Source organism: Lagenorhynchus albirostris, chromosome 3, assembly GCF_949774975.1.
Source record: "Lagenorhynchus albirostris chromosome 3, mLagAlb1.1, whole genome shotgun sequence".
Classification (NCBI taxonomy): Eukaryota; Metazoa; Chordata; class Mammalia; order Artiodactyla; family Delphinidae; genus Lagenorhynchus; species Lagenorhynchus albirostris.
In genome coordinates this window covers 32,349,865-32,371,199 of record NC_083097.1, presented here as the reverse complement: position 1 = coordinate 32,371,199, position 21,335 = coordinate 32,349,865, and the positions used below count along the sequence as shown (strand labels likewise).

General features: G+C 38.5%; 1 protein-coding gene across 1 annotated transcript in view; it reads left to right on the top strand.

Moving 5' to 3' along the window:
* C9 (complement C9) overlaps positions 1-21,335 on the top strand; it is a 46,142-nt gene that overhangs the window by 22,982 nt on the left and 1,825 nt on the right. Inside the window, exons 6-9 of the mRNA XM_060146036.1 lie at positions 7,930-8,199; positions 12,594-12,834; positions 15,591-15,716; positions 17,851-18,029. Coding sequence (XP_060002019.1) covers positions 7,930-8,199; positions 12,594-12,834; positions 15,591-15,716; positions 17,851-18,029 — 816 coding nt within the window. The remainder of the gene's footprint in view (positions 1-7,929; positions 8,200-12,593; positions 12,835-15,590; positions 15,717-17,850; positions 18,030-21,335) is intronic.

Genomic DNA, 21,335 nt, shown 5'->3' with positions numbered 1-21,335 from the left:
ACCAGCCTCCTAGCTTCTCTGTAGGGTTAGTAATGGGTGTGAACCAAGAAGTGAGGGCTGGGGGCTTGCCTGGGACTGGTCTTGAAGTTGCACTGGGAGAGTAAGCATGCTGTTTTCCCTTATCTACAACCCTGGAAACAGATGTACTTCCACATTCAGAGGGTTTGGATCTTACAAAGGTGATGTGGTGCTTACCTTGTATATCACTTACACCCCAGGCGGAGCTGGGAGCAGCATCTTACAATCAAACACATTAATATGTCTGTGGCAAAATTAACCCATGTTCACACAAAGTGGAAGAAATGAAGACGATAACTTTTTATCAGTTCAGATCAGATGAAGGCCTTCAAATGAGCTTTGGCATCAAGCTTAGAAAAAAACCGACAGGGATTGTGGACCTGAGTATTAATTTGGTGCCACCTGAGAAAGAGCGCTGATGGGGTTGGCTGGGGGCTTGTTAAAGTCCCCAGATCGCACCCTTGGTGTTAGTAATACTGATGCTCCCCTTATTCTAATCTGTTATGGTCTTGGAAAATGAAGAGCTGAACATAAAAGAACGTGCGTGAGCTTCTTGAGTGGACATCTCGATTTTGACTTCTTAGAGAGGGCTACGTTCTGCACGTTCTAATATTCAATGACATACTTGACCTACTTTTTCGTGTATGTTATTATTATAGTGCCGGAAGGCAAAGAATGCATATTTTTCTTCCTTCTAGCTATTACCAATACTCAATATATGTATAGGGTAGGTGCTCAACCACATTTTACTGGATGAATTAATTTTTTAAATCTTGTTTTAGTTACTTATTGGCAATAACTTACTGTCTTTCAGTTTTTGAAAGAATTCTACGGACCTATCATTCCATGGGGAATATCCCTTGATAATGACACCTTACTCTGATACATTCACACTCCCTCAGTGCCTCTTGTTTCAAATGCGGCTCTGGATCTAGAACACACTGCATAGGTTAGAATCCCAACTCTGCCCCAAACAGGAGTGAGATCTGGGCAAATTATTTATCCTCATCATGCCTCAGTTTCCTCATCTGTAAAACAGAAATAATAGTGCCTACCTTGTAAAGATAAATGAGTCTATGTATGTGAAACATTCAGAAAGTTATTGGCACTAGCAAACACTCAATAAATATTTGCTGTTCTTCACAGGGAACTCTCCTTAATGCTCTGTGGTGACCTAAATGGGAAGGAAATCCAAAAAAGGGGGGATATATTTATACATATAGCTGATTCACTTTGCTGCACAGCAGAAACCAGCACAACATTGTAAAGCAACTGTATGCCAATAAAAAAAATATATTTTCTATTCTTTTTTAGAATATAAGAACACTTAGCTATGGTAAAAGACTTAGCTATGGTTAAATACATAATTAGTGGTTACATTCTAGGTGAAAGTTTACTGGCTGCTTTGTAAGTACTTTGTAAGTAATGATCAAGAACAACTGAAGCTTGCAATTATGGGGGAAAAAAGTGATGATTACATCTAGGAATTAGTTCCTTTTCACTTGTTTTTCTTTAGTCTTCTCTGCTTTTGTTGTTGAAAGTAACAACTTGTAAATCAGGTTTCAGGTTTTCATTATAATTCTCTTTAAATCTGGATCTCCATGAGAATGTAAGGTTTTGTAAGTCAACAAAGGTTTGTAAAATGCACCTGGATTATAATCATCCTTTCCACCCCAAATCCTAACAAAATCCTGAATAACTTTTTTTTTTTAAAAGGGCTTCAAATGCTTGGCTTGTTTATTTATTTATTTATTTTTGGCTGTGTTGGGTCTTCATTTCTGTGCAAGGGCTTTCTCTAGCTGTGGCAAGCGGGGGGCCCCTCTTCATCGCGGTGCGCAGGCCTCTCATTATCGCGGCCTCTCGTTGCAGAGCACAGGCTCCAGACGCACAGGCTCAGTAGTTGTGGCTCATGGGCCTAGTTGCTCCGCGGCACGTGGGATCTTCCCAGACCAGGCCTCGAACCCGTGTCCCCTGCATTGGCAGGCGGACTCTCAACCACTGCGCCACCAGGGAAGCCCCCTGAATAACTTCTATATCATGTGAATTGCCAATAATTTCTTGCTATCTCTTAACTTCCTATATCTGTCCCACTCGAGTCACTCACATCTCCAGCCACATCCTTAACCTTGTGTTCACCAGAACTACGCTGCCTCTGAAATCTGTTGCTTAAGTTTGGTGACGTCTCCCTGCAGCCTGCAGGATAATAATCAATCCCCTTGGCACGGGGACAAAGGTCATTCCTGATCTGGTTTTTGATTGCCACGTTACTCTCAGCTGTCTTCTCTGAATCCTCCATTACATGCCTTTTCTGCAAATTAATGCAATAGCCTTTGCTTTCCTTTCTGTTCTGGTCTTTGTTTTGCTGTATCATATATACCCTTAGTTGAATTTCTAGTCATTTTATTTACCATATAATCCTGAGAAACTAACATTGTAAAGCAGGCTAAACAAATGATTGTTGAATTAATAAATAAATGCATTCAGTATATTGACACTCTTCTTTCAAAAAGCAAATGCTTTTTTTTTTTTAAGGAAGGGAAGAACCCATATTCAAGAAAACATATAATTGGAATCGTCATTAAAGTTGACAGCAACTGAAAACAGAGGCTCACTAAACATTTCAACTACTCTTTCTACTGTTAGCTTGAGCCCATTTAGAAAACCTGGGGCTGTACAGATAAAATTTATTATATACACAGTGATTTATTTATTACATAATTTACATTTACATACATTTACATTTACATGTAAATTTACATTATTACATATTTATTACATATTACAAGGAATAAATAATACTGTGCCTATAGAAACTGCTATCTTGAAAGGAACTACAGCCTACAATGAACTTATATGAGTTCAAATTTGGAGTCATAGGCAGGGGTCAATTATGAAGGTGCTCATATGCCATACTAAGTAACTTGGGCATAATCCTGAGCATGGTAATGGAGCCATTGAGGAGAGCAATGTGGTCATAGTTTCATTTTAAATCTTTGTGTTTTGTGGAGATGAATTTTAAGGAGACAGTACCAGAGATAATAACAGAAGGAAGCTATTTTATGGTCCAAGAAGGAGATGATGAAAAACTGAACTGTGTCTATAATAGTAGAGGCTGAGAGGAAGAGATGAGATCCAGCTCAGTTTTGAGAACTAAGGGTTCAGTACAGAATTGGAGATAGTGGAGCATATGGTCAAGTGCCCAGTTCTGAATGAAATTCCCTGGATTTGAATTCTGATAAGTTCCTTCACTTACCATCCATGTGACTCCAGGCAACTTATTTATCTTTCCTGAACCTCAGTTTCTTATCATAAAGTGGTATAATAACAGGATATACTTCGTAGGAATTTGGAAATGTTAAATGTGTTAATAAGTGCAAAGTGCTTAGAAGAGTGTCTAACACAACATAAACCCACAATAGATGAAAAGTATGGAGACCCCCAGTGGATGATAGGCCATCAAAGAAGACCTGAGAAGTGTGTGTGTGTGTCTGGTGTGTGGTGTGTGGTGTGTGTGTGTGTGTGTGGTGTGTGTGTGTGTGTGTGTGTGTGTGTGTGTTGGAAGGGGGAGTAGGGGATCTACCAAAAGAAGAGTTAAATCCAAGAAAAAGATAATGATTGACATCTGGATGGAGTTATCTTGCTAAGAGTAGCTTATATGAATGTGAGGATGGAGCCTGAATTGGAGGCAGAGATTTAAGTACCATCAGCATAGAGAGGATCACTGAAGTCTTGACAGTGCTTGAGATCATCCAGGAGGTGTACAATGAGAGAAAAGAACATAGAGAATGGAGTCCTAGAACACACCAATATTGAAGATCTAGGCAGAGAAGATGATCTCTTGAAGATAATTGTATTCATTATCTATTGCTAAATTTCAAAATACCCCAAAATTTAACGGCTAAAAGTTTAGGAATGTGGGTGTGGCTTGGCTAGGTACTTTAGCTGAGGATGACTCATAAGGTTGCAAGCAATCTGCTCTTTCCTGGTTCCTTCTCTCAATTAGTGAGAGATGGCTTTAATAATAATAGTAAATAGTATGTGGTTTTATCCTTTATCTGTACATACAAAATCTTGGTGGCGTCTTTAACAGGTTTCTCTTTACCTTTTATTCCCGCTTGCTCTCCAAGCCTCCTCAATTTGAACTTTGGAATGTGTGTTGAGGTGTTCTATCTCCTCCACTCCCAGTGCCAGAGTAATGTTTATTTCTTTTCAAGAAGCATTAGCTGATAAACCTTTAAACAGGATAGATTTCACTAACTCCTACAATATTCCTGGCCTCCTGGAAGATGTAAGCACCCTTGCCCCTCTCTCTGATTTCTGCTTCTCCAACATCTGTTTATTTGGTTCTTGTAAAGAAACTTGTTTCCATCCGTGTGTCTTCCTACTTTCTATAATCTTGCTTCTTGACCTCTCTTCAAAGACTTTTGCTCTTCTCTTCAAAACGATTCTACATATTTGTCCACCTCTGAATGCCTATCGTTCAGCTCAGACTTCTTTTTGATGGATGGATTTTTGGCTTTTCAATCCAGCTCTTGTCTTTAGGTTTTCTGGGGTGACCCCACCCTCACTGTTTCAGACTCTACTCACTACTACCATCCTAGCATTAGTGAAAGAGGACCATTCAACAACGTTCTAACTGACACCCTGACCAACCTTCCCTTATACCTGCAAGCAATCCTTCACACTGCTAAGTCGATCCCTGCCCAGTGCCAGTTCCTTTCTAACCAGTTCAGGTATAAGTGCAAGAGCCTACAAATTACGCCACTCCTATCCTGCAACGAATTAGAAGCCAGTGAGCTAAGAACACCTTAGCCTTCTAGAAGAGTGAGGGAGACGTGGTTTCCTGGTGCCATTTTGCTCAGCCTTGGCACTTGTCATCATGGAAGACTGAGTGGGATTGTCTTCATTTGCTTCTACTAGTCTTAGATTTCAAGGCAGTAGAAATCTTATTCATTTTTCTTTCTTTTTTTTTTAATTGAAGTATAGTTGATTTACAGTGTTGTGTTCTGTGTATATATATATATATTTTTTTTTTCTTTCTTTTTTTCCAAGGCCGTGTTCAGGGCAACATTTTCCATGAATCCTTTCTTCATTTTACCACTTAGAACTTGTCAAGCCCTCTTTGGCAGTATAGCATAAGAATGAACAGCTCTACCCTGGAATCAAACTTCCTGGGTTTCATTGCTGGCTGGGCCACTTCCTAGCTGTATGATTGTATGATCTTGGACAAATTTTTTAACCTATGTTTTCTTATCTGTAAAATGGGGATAATTATAGAAATTACCTTAAAGGTAGGAAGATAAATATTTATTCTACATAAAACACTTTGAACAGCTGCTGGCACAGAGTAAGCACTCGATACATCTGAGTTACTATTGTTAGCGGTATTGGATCTGCATATTAAATTTAATACGCCTTTATTATAATCTACTTTTTGTCAGGCACTTTACTAAGTGGTGAGGCTATGGAGGCATGTGGGTAAGATGGGTGTGGTCCGTGACTTCTTGGAGTTTACCATCCGAAGGTCTATTAAATAAGCCGTTATAGGGCTTCCCTGGTGGCGCAGTGGTTGAGAGTCCGCCTGCCGATGCAGGGGACACGGGTTCGTGCCCCGGTCCGGGAGGATCCCGCGTGCCGCGGAGCGGCTGGGCCCGTGAGCCATGGAGGCTGAGCCTGCGCGTCCGGAGCCTGTGCTCCGCAATGGGAGAGGCCACAGCGGTGAGAGGCCCGCGTACTGCAAAAAAAAAAAAAAAAAAGCCATTATAAAAGGGAAGCATTTTTCATTTTGTTTTATTTTAAAAGAAGAGCCATGAGAGCTTATAGGAAACAGATTTGTTAGTCTGTGGGATCAGTAAAGGTCTCCCTAAAGAAGTGATGGTTAAGCTGAGACTTGAAATAGAAGTAGGGGTTCACCAGGCCAGGGGTATATAGTATGTGTGTGTGAGTGTGTATAATGTCTGTGTTATGAGAGGATGGGGGAGGCTGGAGGATTAAGGAACATTCCAGAAAGTAAACACAGCATAACAGAGCCCTGTGGTGGGACGAAGCATAGGCTGTGGAAATAGAAAGGAGGCCAGAGGGCTGGAGTACAGTCAGGGAGAGATTAACTTGGAATAAGTCTAGTTTAGACTTTATCTTAAAGGCAGTGGGAAGGTGGAAAGATTTTAAACAGGGAAGTGACATGGTTAGGTTACTCTTCCCTTTGCATTGAGCATTTTTCCCAGCGTGCCTTTCTTTAACGAAAATTATATACGTTTTAGTCTTTCCCATTAGATGGTGACTTTAGGTTTCTTGTCTTAGTCTGTTTGGGTTGCTATAACGAAATACCAGAGACCAGGTAGCTTAGAGACAACTGAAATTTATTGCTCACAGTTCTGGAGGCTGGGCGTCTCAGATCAGAGCACTAGCAGGGTCGGGTGAGGGCCCTCTTCTGGGTTACAGACTTCTCGTTGTATCCTCACATGGTTGGCAGGGACTAGGGAGCTCTGTGGGGTCACTTTTATAAAAGCACGAATCTCTTCAAGAAGGCTCCTCCCAAAGGTCCCATCTCCTAATACCATCCCTCTGGGCGTTAGGATTTTAACATATGGATTTAAGGGGAGACATAAACATTCAGACCACAGCATTCCTCGTGCAGAACAGTCACCCAGTGCATGCTACTGAGTTCAGTCTGTGCCACTGACTGAAGAGATGAGTGTCTCTTTCCGGACAAGAGTTGCAGCCTGTTACAGAGGACCTCTGGAAAGAGAGTTTGTTGAGATTTACAGCCCTCCCGTTGATGCCTGACAATAACCAAGTTGGCAAAAAAAGTTTTTATTTGTTTCTTTCTTTGTTTTATTGAAGTATAGCTGATTTACAATGTTGTGTTAGTTTCTGGTATACAGGAAGGTGATTCAGTTTTATTCTTTTTCAATTCTTTTCCATTATAGGTTATTACAAGATATTAAATATAGTTCCCTGTGCTATACAGTAATACCTCGTTGATTATCTATTTTACGTATAGTAGTGTGTATCTGTTAATCCCAAGTTCCTCATTTATCCCTCCCCCCTCCTTTCCTCTTTGGTAACTATAAGTTTGTTTTCTATGTCTGTGAGTCTGTTTCTGTTTTGTAAATAAGTTCATTTGTTTTAATTGAAAGTTTTAATTTTTAACTAGATTACTTAGTTTTTCTATGCAAAAATGAATGTGGTAAATAAATAAATAAAGTCCAAACCACATAAAAGATGATGCAAGAAAAAGCAAGCCTGCTGTCACTCCAGATATCCATTTACTCACAGTTCCCCTTACCCAGGGCTATCACTCCATGATTTGTCTATTTTTCCGGTAATTTTCTATGCACATAAAGGCTTTTTTTTTTCTTTTTTTTTAAAATAGGCAGTAGAGTGTAAACGTTAAGAGGCAGTTCAGGGCTCAAGTCCTGGCCTTTCTACTTATATTAATTAACATGTACAAAATGCTCAAAACAGTGCCTGGTCCACAAGACTTCAGGAAGGCTTAGCTTTATCATTTCTTTCCTTCTTTTTCTACACAGATGGGAGTATATGGTGCATCTGATCTGTTATGCAACTTGCTTTTTAATTATTAATATATTAACTCTTGAAAGCTTGCTATGTTCTAAGTCCTTCATATGCTTTTTTTCATTGACTCCTTATAACAACCTTTGGTCCAGGCATGGTGAGTATCCCGATTTTACACACTAGAAATCAGACTGGGCACAGAGAGGTTATCGTGTAATGTTCTCAAAGTCATCAGATCTGTATTTGAACCCTCTCAGTCTCACTTTCTTGCCGTGGCTCAACTTCTTTGTTCTACTCCCTTTCAAATAAGTTGCCTGATTTTTGTCTTCTCCTGTTTATTTTGGGGTTTTTTTTGTATGTTGTTTTCAAAAACACTTTGCTATTCTCTTTTAGACCAAAGCCGACAAAAATTTCAGAACTGAATATTATGATGAACAGATGCGAGTATTCAGAAGTATCATCCAAGAGAAGAAATCAAGTTTTAATGCAGATTTATCTCTAAAATACACACCTCGTGAAGCAATTGGACAGCTTGAAAGTACAGATTCAAAACCTTCTGGCAAAAAAGACTTTCCATATCTTTCAAATGCCCAGGGTACCTTTCGATTTACATATTCCCAAAATGAATCTTACCAACAGTTGTTGTTATATTCTTCGAAGAAGGTAAGACCAAACATTTAATATAGAGAATATAATGGAATATTTTTCAAACTAACCAAATGTCCTCTTTTAAGTTTAATCGTTTAGAGCAGATAGAGCGCATAAGAGAAAGAAAAATAGTACTCAACAAATCCTCATATGTGTAGGTAGTTTGAAGGCCCAGAAGAAGAATGCTAACTGGAGAAAAATCTCTTCAGTATAGCAGTAATAAGTGGGTGAGATGTTTGTGGCTGACAACAGAACAAGCATATTAAGAGTTCAGAGCATACTTTTTAGGACTTCCCTGGTGGTCCAGTGGTTAAGACTTCGTGCTTCCACTGCAGAGGGCACGGGTTTGATCCCTGGCCAGGGAACTAAGATCCCACATGCCGCGTGGCACAGCCAAAAAAAAAAAAAGGGAATTCAGAGCATGCTTTTTGACTGAGATTGTGGTGATAGACTGTTTAATTTATATTCTCTTCAGAAGTACAATGAAAAATCATACTAAGGAATTTTGGTAATTCACTGTAATGTCTTAGAATGATGGCTATTTACTTACTGTAAAGTGTATTTCTAGAGTAACGATGCCATGAAATTGTACACATTGCATATGAAATTGGTCTGCTTACTTTGTAATCATACCTTTAATTTGAGACTTTGAAAATGTGTTTGTTTTTTAATATTTAAGCCAGATTTAGAAGTTTGTTTCATTGCCTTTGGAATAAATATAGAATATACTTTCTGTAGTCAGTATGATGCTGGTAAAATGCTCACTCTTTCTTCTCTAATAACACAGTCACCTATTTAGATACCCTTCTTCCACTTAAAAAATAACACTCATTCACTCTTAGTACTTATACTATGCCTAATTGTATAATGGGTTGATCAATACATTGCCTCTATATCCACATGCACACTCACCCAAAGGGTGCAGTTGGAAAATCTTTTAAGTCATTCAACAAATATTTAATTGTGGACTTACTCTGTGGCCAGGCACTGTTCCACGTGCTTAAAATACATTTGTGAACCAAACTCATAAAGAGTCTTCTCATGGAGCTGAAAGTTTAGCAGGGGGAGATAGACAGAAACAAACATAACAGTAAAAAAGGAAGCTATATAGTATTTAAAAAATGATAGATGCTATAGAATACAATGAAATGTAGAGTAGCATAATGGCAGTCAGGACTCCTGGGCAGATGGCAGTATTAAAAAAGCAGCTTAGGGTAGGCTTCACTGAGGAGATGAGCTCTGAATAAAGATTTGAAGGAGAGGAAATAGTCAAATAGTTATATTTGGGATGATATATCTGGCAGAAGGATCTATTAAAGACAAGTCCCTAGGATGGGAACATACCTGCCCATTGGGCCAAAGTGAACAGAAGGAGAAAAGGTTAGAGAGGTTACCTTGAATCAGATCATAAAGGGCCTCACAGCCTGTTCTAAGAGTTTGGTTTTTTCAGTGAGTGACATGAGGGACCATTGGAATGTTTTGAATAGAAGGTTGACATATTTTAATATATCTTCAGTGATTACTCTGGGTACTGTTGAGAAGAGAATATGAAAGTTACGAGCAAAAGGAAGAAGGTTTGTTAAAACTGTTGCAAGAATCCAGGTGAGAGATGATGACAGTTCAGAAAGGACAGTTGTAGAGTCAAACATGATTCTACAAACGCCAAAGTTTTTGGCCTGAGCAACCGGAAAGATGGAGTTGCTATCAACTGAGATGGAGAAAATTTCAGGTAGAGCAGGTTTGGAGAAAAAGACCAGTAGTTAAGTTTTAGTTAGATTAAGTTTGAGATGTCTATTAGACATTCCACTGGAGATATCAAATAGGAAGTTGATGTTATGAGTCTGGAATTTGAGAAAGAGGTCTGGGATTAAGCTCTAAGTTTCAGAGTTGTTAATATATAGAAGGTGCTTAAAGTCATAGGCTTTGGTGAGACCACTAATGAAGTTAGTGTGGATAGAAAAGAGAAGATCAAAGACTAAACTCAGGGAACTTCAATAGAAAGAGGTCTGAAGAAAGAGGAGTGAAGGAAAGCAAGATGTGGCCAGTGTAATGCTGTAGAACCTTGCTACTCAAAGTGCGGTCCATGGACCAGCAGCAACAACATCACTGGGAAGTTAGGATCTCAGACCCTACCCCAGACCTACTGAATTAGAATTGTTTTTAACAAGATTCTCTAGGTGATTTGTTCACACTGTACATTTTGAGAAGAACTACCCTAGATAACAAAAAGTAAATAAATTCTATCGAAGAGAAAAGAGTGATGAACTGTGTCAAATGTGCTAATATGTGAAAGATGAGGACTAAGAAGCACTGGCTTTAGCATTGTGAAGGTCACTGGTGACCTTCAGAAGAGGTTTTGAACAAAAGAGAAGTTTTGTTGGAGTAGTGAGGGCAGCAGCATGAGTGGGTTAGATTTAAGAGAAACTGGGAAAAGAGGAATTGGAAAGAGCTAGTACAGAAAACTCTTTAAAGGAATTTTGCTTCTAATGAGGGTGAAGAAATGAGTGGCAAATGGCTGAACAAGTAAGGCCAAGAGATTATTTTTATTCCTTTAAGATGGAAGAAACAAGAGTATATCTGGCTGGGAATAATCTAAGATCTACCTCTAAAATAAGTTGAGTCAAAGAACACAATGTCTTTCTGACAAGATACACCTAATTTTAGCAAAAATGAGAGGGATTCCAAATATGTTTTGTGCATCTTTGAGGTTGCATTAAGAATTATTATGCAAGTCATCAGGTGGAGAACATATATATATGGAGTAAGTTTCTTTAAGATTTTTGTTAGATACTGAATCACCCAAAATCACCTAAAGTTAAGTCATGCAGTGTGAACAATTGTGCTTCTAAAACATAAAAAGTTTGGTGTGATGTTTGTATACACCAAGATGTACCTTTAAAAAAATAATAAAACGTATTAAACTCCTATGCAATCAACACGTGCTAACCACAACTACAGCAGGAGAACTTCAAAAGAACCTTCCACAAAATCATGGATGTCAGTTGTAGTTTAGTTTTGGCCAGGACAGTCTATAGCATTAAATCACATAGTTCTTTGTGACCGCCCCAGTTTTCCTTTGGAAATTTAAGCCATCATCCCTGGGAACATTAACTGCTGAGGTGTTTAGATTGGCTTGAAAGCCACAGCTTAAAATATTATCTGTCTCTCCTGTTATCAAAAACTGAGAGGACTTAGTAGAAGGCACAGAGAGACCTGAGACCTAGGTTTTTGGGACAAATCTCTCCCACAGACTCTGTGTGATTTGGGGCAAATAATTTGATACCTTTGTATCAGAGTTTCCTCATGTGTAAAATAAAATTGGGCTTCATATATAGCGTCTACATTTCCTTCCATTGTTAACATTTTTAAGTCAACTTAGGGAGGTGTAATTTGCATACAATAAAATGAAAATATTTTGCGCATTTAGTTCCATGATGAATTTTGACTATTGTATCCACCTTTTTGACCACCTCCTTAAACAAGATGTAGAATATTTCCATCACCTCAAGAAAATTCCTTCATGCCCTTTGCATCAATCCCCTACTGCCTGAGAGGCAACTACTGACCAGATTTCTCTGACCACAGCTTAGTTTCACCTGTTCTACAACTTCATATAAATAGAATCATACAGTATATACTCTTTGGTGCCTGACTTTTTCGTTCAGTATAATATATATATATATTTTTTCGGTATGCGGGCCTCTCACTGTTGTGGCCTCTCCCGCTGCGGAGCACAGGCTCCGGATGCGCAGGCTCAGCGGCCATGGCTCACAGGCCCAGCCGCTCCGTGGCATGTGGGATCTTCCCGGACCGGGGCACGAACCCGTGTCCCCTGCATCGGCAGGGGGACTCTCAACCCCTGCGCCACCAGGGAAGCCCTCAGTATAATATTTTTGAGATTTATTTGTATTTTTGCCTGTATCAGTAGTTTGTTCCCTTTTATTGCTAACTAGTATTCCTTTGTGTGAATAGACTACAATTTATCTATTAACTCCCCTGTCAGTGGACATTTGTCATTTTCAATTTTAAGCTATTCTGACCAAAGCCACTATAAAAGTCTCATACAGATCTTTTTGTGAACTACTCTTTTACTGATCTTACGTAGAAGTGAAGTTGCTGGCCATTGGGGTAGATGTGTGTTGACTTTTACAAGATACTGCCAAACAGTTCTCCAGAGTGGTTGTACCATTTTACCCTTCCACCAGCACTGTGAGAGAGTTCCAGGTTCTGCACGTCTTCATCAACAGTTTTGATATGATTTTAAGTTTGCCATTCCAAGTGGGTTAAAGCGATATCTTGCGGTCACTGCTAAAAACGTATTGACTATGGAAATTCTAAATTTTGTGATTTTTGAATTCAAAATAATGGTGATAAAACTCATATTTCTTTTCTTTGGCTCTACAACAAAGGAAAAAATATTTCTGCATGTAAAAGGAGCCATTCACCTGGGAAGATTTGTGATGAGAACTCGGGACGTCATGCTGGCAACAACTTTCTTGGATTCTATAAAAGCTCTACCAGCTACCTATGAAAAGGGGGAATATTTTGCATTTTTGGAAACCTATGGAACCCACTACAGTAGCTCTGGGACTCTAGGAGGACTCTATGAACTAATATATGTTTTGGATAAAACTTCCATGAACCAAAAAGGTATAGCTAGAAATAGAGTTCTAACTTCCAACATTGTTGTAACCATCAACTATTTCTAGTGTTATCCTCTTCCAATGGTTAAAGGCTTTAGAGTTTTGTAACCTGCTTCTTTGAGAGAACTCTCTCCCTGCCCTTTGGCCTCTAAAATCCTATCAAACAGCAAATTGACTTCCACCTCAAACAAGATGACTTGGCCCTGCACTTCTCAGCAGCACTACTGAGAAATGCACAAAATCGTACTGCAATATAATATTATTTGGTGGTGCTGCTTTTAGTGAAATACTATTTAAAAGGTGAAAAGTACAAAAGACGTCATTTACATAACCTCTTGCTTAATCCATAGACTGGTTCAATTATATGTATGCCAATTATCTTCCAAAGTATTCTTCAAAATTGGAAAGGAAATGTTCTAAATTTTCTCTAAGAGAGGAAGGAAGAAACAATGTTAACAACATGTAAGCCTAAAGCAAAAGTGGAAAATTCGTTTTACCTCATATGATGACAATTCTAACTATGGGGTGGTAGTTGAATTGGGTCCATAAATAGGTTTCTGACCACACTTGAATCATGGAAAAGAGTCTATGATTGATCATCAGTGTCTGCCATATGCACAGGATAGGCCTATGTGCTACAGAATTACCATCCTGACCTAAAGACTTCCTCAAAGCCTTTTAAGAATAAACTAGATGCCAAGTTTCTATGTTAATAAGTTTTAATATTTATTTTGTGATTAATTAAGGCTTAGTTACAGCACTCTTTAAAGAGGTGAAAGATGCCAGCATAGCTCTTCTCTCTGCCCTCAAAGATTTGGGTTATGTCTCTTAGGGAAGGAAGTGTTGCCAAAAGCACTTCCATGGCTCTTTCTCCTTAGCCTCTGACTGTGTCAAGCAAAAGATGGGATTCAGCTCTGATCTTAAAGCCTGACACTGTCCCCACTGTGGATAAACCCTTTAAGGATGAAACAAATATGAATGGCCAGAACCAGTTGCTCTTGATGCCTCAGTCTAGTCTTGGGCCGGTAGATGCATTTCCAGGGGGACTAGAGTATGAGGTTTCTTGGTTTATACTGCCTCACAAGGTTATTCCAGTGAGACGGCATAATGGGGTCTCTAGGAGCCCTGCCCAGTAGGCTATATTGATAGATATCACATGGGAGAGGGGCACAAGAGGAATGTGTCTTGAGTAACTTGAAAATCAGAAGAGAAAGGCTCAGCAAGGGTGATCAAAACACAAAGAACTCTTCAGGCTAAGAGTTGCTTTGGTGAAAAAACTCCATGGGTTGAAATCTTTCATCTTGGACAACTCAGAGCTACCTACTTATATCTACTTACCTTCTGGCCTTAGTAGACAAAGATCATTAGGTGGACTCTGGGTCTTTGAAGAGGAAGTCATTCTTCTCACTTCTCTGCTTTGCCACACCCAAGATCCAAGCCACGTCCTGCAGTTTGGGGCATCTAGACTCCGTCTGGTCGTGGAGAGGTCCACAGCTGAGGTAGAGAATCTAAGCTTTAGGGGGTCACTTAGGTATTTTCATCCTCATCTTCGAATCAGAATTCTCATGCTTCTTAGGTTAAGGTTGGAAATCTAGTATTCTGAATTTCTAGCATTATCTTCCATTTTAATCCTCCCTCCTCCTTTACCATGGGAAATTCCACTGGATATTTCTTAAGTTCTCAGTAATTGGGGGTACACAAAAGATACTCGTTGAATGAATGAATGACTAAATGCCTCAGATCTCTACTTCTACATCTCACCATGGGATCCTGGGATTAACTTAACTTCTCCCTTTCCTTTTTCGTAGAGCATTTTGGCTTCCAGGACAAACAACCACGTGTTTGTATACGTGTGTGTATGTGTGTGTGTGATCTGAAGTGATAAATAAGAGCAAAAACTGATATGATCAATGAGCTCAGACCTGGGAAGTTACTCTTAAAATGAAGAAATAATTTCCTCTTTTAAATCAGGAGAATAGACAATAAATTATATACTTGAGTAAATATTGGGATTTTTCTTCGTTATAACTGGAGCAACCACACACCACAATGAGTCAGCTCCCAAGACCAATGTCTACTAAACAGCATTAGTAGGACCAGAATAAAGTGTCATATATTTAAGCCATCTGCCCAAAGCAACAAACTAGCTACCTCAATGATGAACTGAGTCTTCCAAAGAGGATCAGGAGATGTTGATGCATCCCATGACCAAATTATGAAGTTGATGCAGAGAAGTGCTTAATAGCCAGACAGCTCTTGTTTCTAGTACCTACTTGGTTAATTACTAACTGAGTACCATCAGCAGGTTCCTTAACTGCTTTGTTATTCCTCATGCTCATCTGTAAAATGAGGATAATAATAAAACTTATCTCAGAAAGTCAATAAGAGGATTAAATTAGTTGATTTACACAAGATGCTTAGAATGATGCTGGGCATATAATCATTCAATACATGTTAGATATTGTCTCCCTTTTATGGTATTAGAGGTAAGGATGGACTATAACCACCCTTGTCTGACTCATGTCCCTTTTAACAAGGGGTAAATTTATCAGTCCTTCACCATTAAGTTGACAAGCAAAGTCAAAGGAGACCATTAGATTCTAATATGAGGGCAAAGCAGGGCAGATATAACCTTGCATTTGAGTTCAGTAATAATGTCTAGGAATCCAAGTAAGTATGTTTCTTACAAAATAGCAAAATTGGAATTTATTTATGATGTTGATAGACATAATCTAATAATTTCTAACTAAATATATTAAACAGGTGTTGAACTAAGGGATATACAGAGATGCCTCGGGTTTAATCTGGATTTATCTCTGAATGTTGGAATTGAAATCGCAGGAAATATTAATTCAGACAATTGCTTAAAGAGGGGTGATGGTAAAATTCGTAAGTATGGCCTAACTTACTACGGTGAAAAGAAGGAGGAAAGGTCAATGAGCACTGCCCTGTCACTATGAGCCTTCTTTATTGTCTCCCCTCTTTATAAAAAACAACAACAACAAACTGAAAGTGCTTAAAAACTATTTTATCTTTTTTTTTTTCTTTTCTTTTTTTGCCAAGCCACACCAGCTTGTGGGATCTTAGTTCACTGGCCAGGGACTGATCCCAGGCCCTCGGTGGTAAAAGCACAGAGTCCTACCCACTGGACTGCCAGGGAATTCCCAAAAGCTATTTTACCTTCACAGTGGTTCCCAAACCATTATAAACACAAGTAACCTGGGGACATGTATTCAATGGTATCATCATTGTGCAGGTCGTGAACTGCACAGCTCTGGGGAATACAGCCATTCACACTGTGGTCATTGTAGATTTCTATTTTTATCATGGCAATGGTAGAAGCCCGATGGTAGAGAAATATCTTGAGGAAAGTTCTCTTTTTTTCCCTAATTTTAACAAAGCTTCCAAATGGCCTAGTGGCAGTGCTGTCTGTGTCCATCAAGAAAGGAGAAGGCCAAAGCCATCTCCCTAACTCAATCTTCCACCTGACTCAAAATCCCTAATTCACCTTCACCCAATTGGTCAAAAGGTACAAGCTTCCAGTTATAAGATAAATAAGTACTGGGGATGTAATGTACAACCTGATGACTATAGTTAACACTGCTGTGTGATGTATTTGAAAGCTGCTAAGAGAATAGATCCTAAATGTTCTCATCACAAGGAAAAAATAATTTTTGTAACTATATGAGGTAATGTATGTTAACTAAACTTATTGTGATAATCATTTTGCAATATATATGTATGTCAAGTCATCATGCTGTACACCTTAAACTTATACAGTATTGTACGTGATTATATCTCAATAAAACTGGGTGAAAAAAAGAAAATACCTAATCCATCCTTAACAATAAATCAGTGCATAACATTTTTAAAAATATAATTTTTTGATATAAATATTACTTCTGTTGCTAATCATTAGCAGATTTATAAGCATGAGGTAGTGCTGGAGTTCTCAATTTTTACTCTAATCAGAAATACTTGAGAGCATTCTCAGAAATACAAATGCTTGAGACTCACTTAAAGAGTGATTTAAAGAGTCGGCTGACACAGAGCACAGGGAGATCAGCTCAGCGCTTTGTGTCTACCTAGAGGGGTGGGATAGGGAGGTGGGAAGGAGACGCAAGAGGGAGGAGATATGGGGACATATGTATATGTATAGCTGATTTACTTTGTTATAAAGCAGAAATTAACACACCATTGTAAAGCAATTATACTCCAATAAAGATGTAGAAAAAAAAAAGGGTCAGCTGATAGTGGAGAAGTAGAAGAGAGGAAAACCTAATATTTTTAAAAGCATACCAGCCACTAACATGTGGCCATGCTTGGAAACTACTGATGAAGTGAAAAGAAAACTGACCTTGCCATCAAATGTCGTAATTTCAAAATTTGGCCATTAAGCTTACTGTGTGACCTTGGGCTAGTCACTCCATCTCTCTGAGGCTCAGTCTTCTCATCTATAGAAATAAGGAAGGATGAACAAAAATCACCTTGAAATTACTTTTTAGTTCAAAAAATTCACAACTCTAAATGATTCACCAAAACTTTTTTAAAGCAGTTTAGTCTGGGAGAGACTGAGGGAGAAATAATGTAAAAATAGGGGTGGAAAGAAATTATGTTTTTTACTTTATTCTTTTTTATACTCTGAAGTTTTTATAATATTAAAACAGTTTAAAGCAAACTTATACAAAATATAATTATGAAGCTAAGTCTGCAACAACAAATGTATTCATTCAAGAGTCGTGTTCCCATGTGTGCATGTGCTTAGGTGATGAACTTTAAATTATTAGTGTATCTCAAGCGTCATACCATTTATATTTTCTTTAAAAAGATGATTGGAATCTATAATTGACTACTAATAAAAATGACCCTTGGATATTTGGGGTGAAAAAAATTACATAAGTAATATTTATAAATAAAATTCAATAAATGTACTAGACTATACCTTATGAAAGGGGTTCAATAAATGTCTATCAGATATCACAGAACTATACATGCTTCACTTATATCTTCTTTCTCTTCTCAGAAAACATCACGAGTGAAAGCCTCATCAATGATGTTATTTCATTCATAAGAGGAGGAACAAGAAAATATGCAACTGAACTGAAAGAGAAGCTTCTCAGAAGAGCCAGGATGATTAATGTGACTGACTTTGTAAATTGGGCCTCTTCCTTAAACGATGCTCCAGTGCTCATAAATCAAAAAGTAAGAAATATTTATTTTCAAATAGAAGATTTTGTCATTTTCTTCCTAAATGTAATTGCTGGTTCAGATGAACAGTTAACTTCATCTGAAAGAGACGTGAGCATTCAAATGCACTCCCGTCCCATCCCTGAAAGAAGCATGGTGTAGAAGAAAGGCACAGAGGGGGCATCAGACCAACCGGGCTGAGTCTGAGTCTCTGCTCCTCACTAGATGTGTAATATTTTCTGACTTCTGCAACACTGAATTCTCCAGGGCTCCACGTTTATTTGAGGATTTAATGTGATTCCTTGTATAGAGACTATAGCTCAGATTGGTACAAAATAGTTGCACAGAAATTGTTGGTTCCCTTCCTTCTGCCCCAGTTGTCCCTTGCCTTCAGGTGACATCATACCACCACTTCCAACACAGGAGAATTGTATTTTTCAAGGGCCTTTATGAAAGGGAAGTTCATAAGTTCTCAGAAAATAAGACCAAGAGTGAACAGTTCTCATGGTCAGGAAATCCTTTCCTTTTTGTGTCTTGATTATAATAGTCTTCCGTTTATAAACCTTTTGGGACTTTACAGTCTTGGTGCTTATTCCTAAGGGGAAAAAGCTACATTATAATTATAAAGATATAAATGTCAATGTTACTTAGCCTCACCATTCTCTCCCCAAACTAACTATAAAGGCTATGTGTTTTCCTTTATTGCTGTTTTGTTCCTGAAATTATTAGAAAGTATTTTTCCTACTTTCTTCTATAGCTTTCAATTTTCCCTGTATGTTTCACAATTTTCTTCCCTTGGGTCAAATTTATCTTTGATTGCCCCCTACTTCCTTTTGATTAACTTGAGTTATAAACATGTTGACTTTTTTTTTTTTTTTGGTCGCACTACACAGCATGCGGGATCTTAGTACCCTGACCAGGGATCAAACCCATGCCCCTGGCAATGGGAGTGTGGAGTCTTAACCACTGGACTGCCAGGGAAGTCCAACATGTTGACATTTTTGATAGGACTAGTTATTAGAGAATTGTGTTCCTTCATTCTTCATTATTGTCTTTAAAGAGTGAGTGAAACCACCAAAACTACTTCATTTATGTGAGAGAGAAACTCAGGAAAATTGTAATGTACTCTCCCTTTAGGTTGTGGAAATCTACCCAGTTGTAAATATGCGAGCACATCTGTGAGAGTCTTCACATATTTTGTCCCAAAACTAGGACAAAGAGAGGAAAATAGTTGTCCAAATTAGCATGCCCATATATAAAATTAAAATCAGAAGAGACCCCTTTTATTTTGTCATATTTAAATAATATTTAAATTCATTATCTTGAACTCAGTGAAATAAATCTGTTTCAGAAGATCTTAAATAAAAAAAGAATTGATTCAGAACTCCCTGGCAGTCCAGTTGGTTAAGACTCCACACTTTCACTGCCAAGGGCCTGGGTTCAATCTCTGGTCAGGGAACTAAGATCCCACAAGCTGCATGGCCAAAACAAACAAACAAGAAAAAAATTGATTTAGGTGGATGTTTACATTCAGATGGACACCTAAAGTGTCTTGTCTTCTCATTTCTACAAAGGGAGTTCAACTGTCCTTGTACGGATCCAAGACTGTTCTCGGAGGAGGTCTTAATAAGAGTCCATCATATTCTAGAGCTGACTTTTAAAATCTCAAGTCAATAAAGTATCTGCTGAAGATTTACTACTGGATTTACTAGAACTATTCAGAAACCTTCATCAACTCTGTTGGCACAGTCCTACTGGCTGGATGCAAAATATAGTTTTATCCTATTTTTAAGGTCAACTATTGACCCCCAGATTTTTAGATTGGTGGGCATTCCATCTAAAATATCTCTATGTTTCTTTCTTCATGAATTGAAAGCCTGGACTTTTCATATCAATATTCTGCCTAAGCAGAAGGCAACCATAGATAGTCCACCATGAAACACTTTTTAAATTTATCTTCTTGGAGAAGTTCAAAAAATAGTAAAATATTATGTTTTTTTTGTTTGTTTGTTTTTCGGTACGCGGGCCTCTCACTGTTGTGGCCTCTCCCGTTGCAAAGCACAGGCTCGGGACACGCAGGCTCAGCGGCCATGGCTCACAGGCCCAGCCGCTCCACGGCATGTGGAATCTTCCCGGACCGGGGCACGAACCCGTGTCCCCTGCATCGGCAGGCGGACTCTCAACCACTGCGCCACCAGGGAATCCCCTCACTCTCTCTTTTATGTTTCCTATTGTCTTTCTGTATTTCCTGACTTTGTATCTCTTCATGCTTCATTGTCAATATCTTCTTCTAACCTATATTTCAATTCATTAACTTTACTTCAGTTGTGTCACATCTACTATTTAACCAGTCCATTAATTTGTATATTATAATAACAAATTCCAATTCTCTTTGTTTATTTTTCTTCAAATCTTCTATTTTTAAAAATAATTTTCAGTTCTCTGCTAAAATTTTTAATCTTGTCTCTTATGCTTATGTAAACATAGCTGTTTTAAAGTCTACATCTGATAACTCAAATCTTGGCATTCCCAAGCTCTGTTTCTCATTTCTATTATTTCTACTGATTCTCATTCACATTGGCTCATTTCCTTGTGTACCTAGTTACTTTTATTGTGGGCTGGATATTATACTTTAAAAATTGCTATCAGAGTAGCTTGAGGCCTGAGATGCTTTTATTGTCTTCAAAAGAAATACATATTTGTATCTGAAAAGCCTCTGGGGTCCTAATGACTCAGGATTATTTTAAAACCAGCTGCAGTCTTTGCCAGGACCACCTCAATTCCAATTCCCTTTTACTTCTAGGGCTGCAGTCCTTTGGGGCCCAACCCAAAGCACAGCTTTTTTACCTTTGCTGTCCTGAATTCCAACCTTTTTTCCCCAGCCCAGTAATGTGCTGCTCTACCTCTTAGTTCCTCGACTGCCTCTTCCTGATTTAGGAAATGTGTCAAGGGGACTGGTGACCCAGAAGTACTGGGCTCACCTCACTGAACTTCTACCTCCTCCCAGATCTTAGCCTAGTAATGTTTTGTTACCTTGTTAGTTCTCCAGGGTTTTCAAGCAAATTTTTTAATTTTACTTTTATCTTGTTCAGCTTTTCTCATCGTCCTCAGAAAAAGGATTAGTTGACTTTATTTAATCCATCATTACTCTTTGGCAGGAATTTGTGGTGTGTGTGTGTGTGTGTGTGTGTGTGTGTGTGTGTGTGTATATATAAAACTATTTTTTTAATAAATTTATTTATTTATGGCTACATTGGGTCTTCGTTGTGGTGCGTGGACTTATTGTGGTGGCTTCTCTTGCTGTGGAGCACGGGCTCTAGG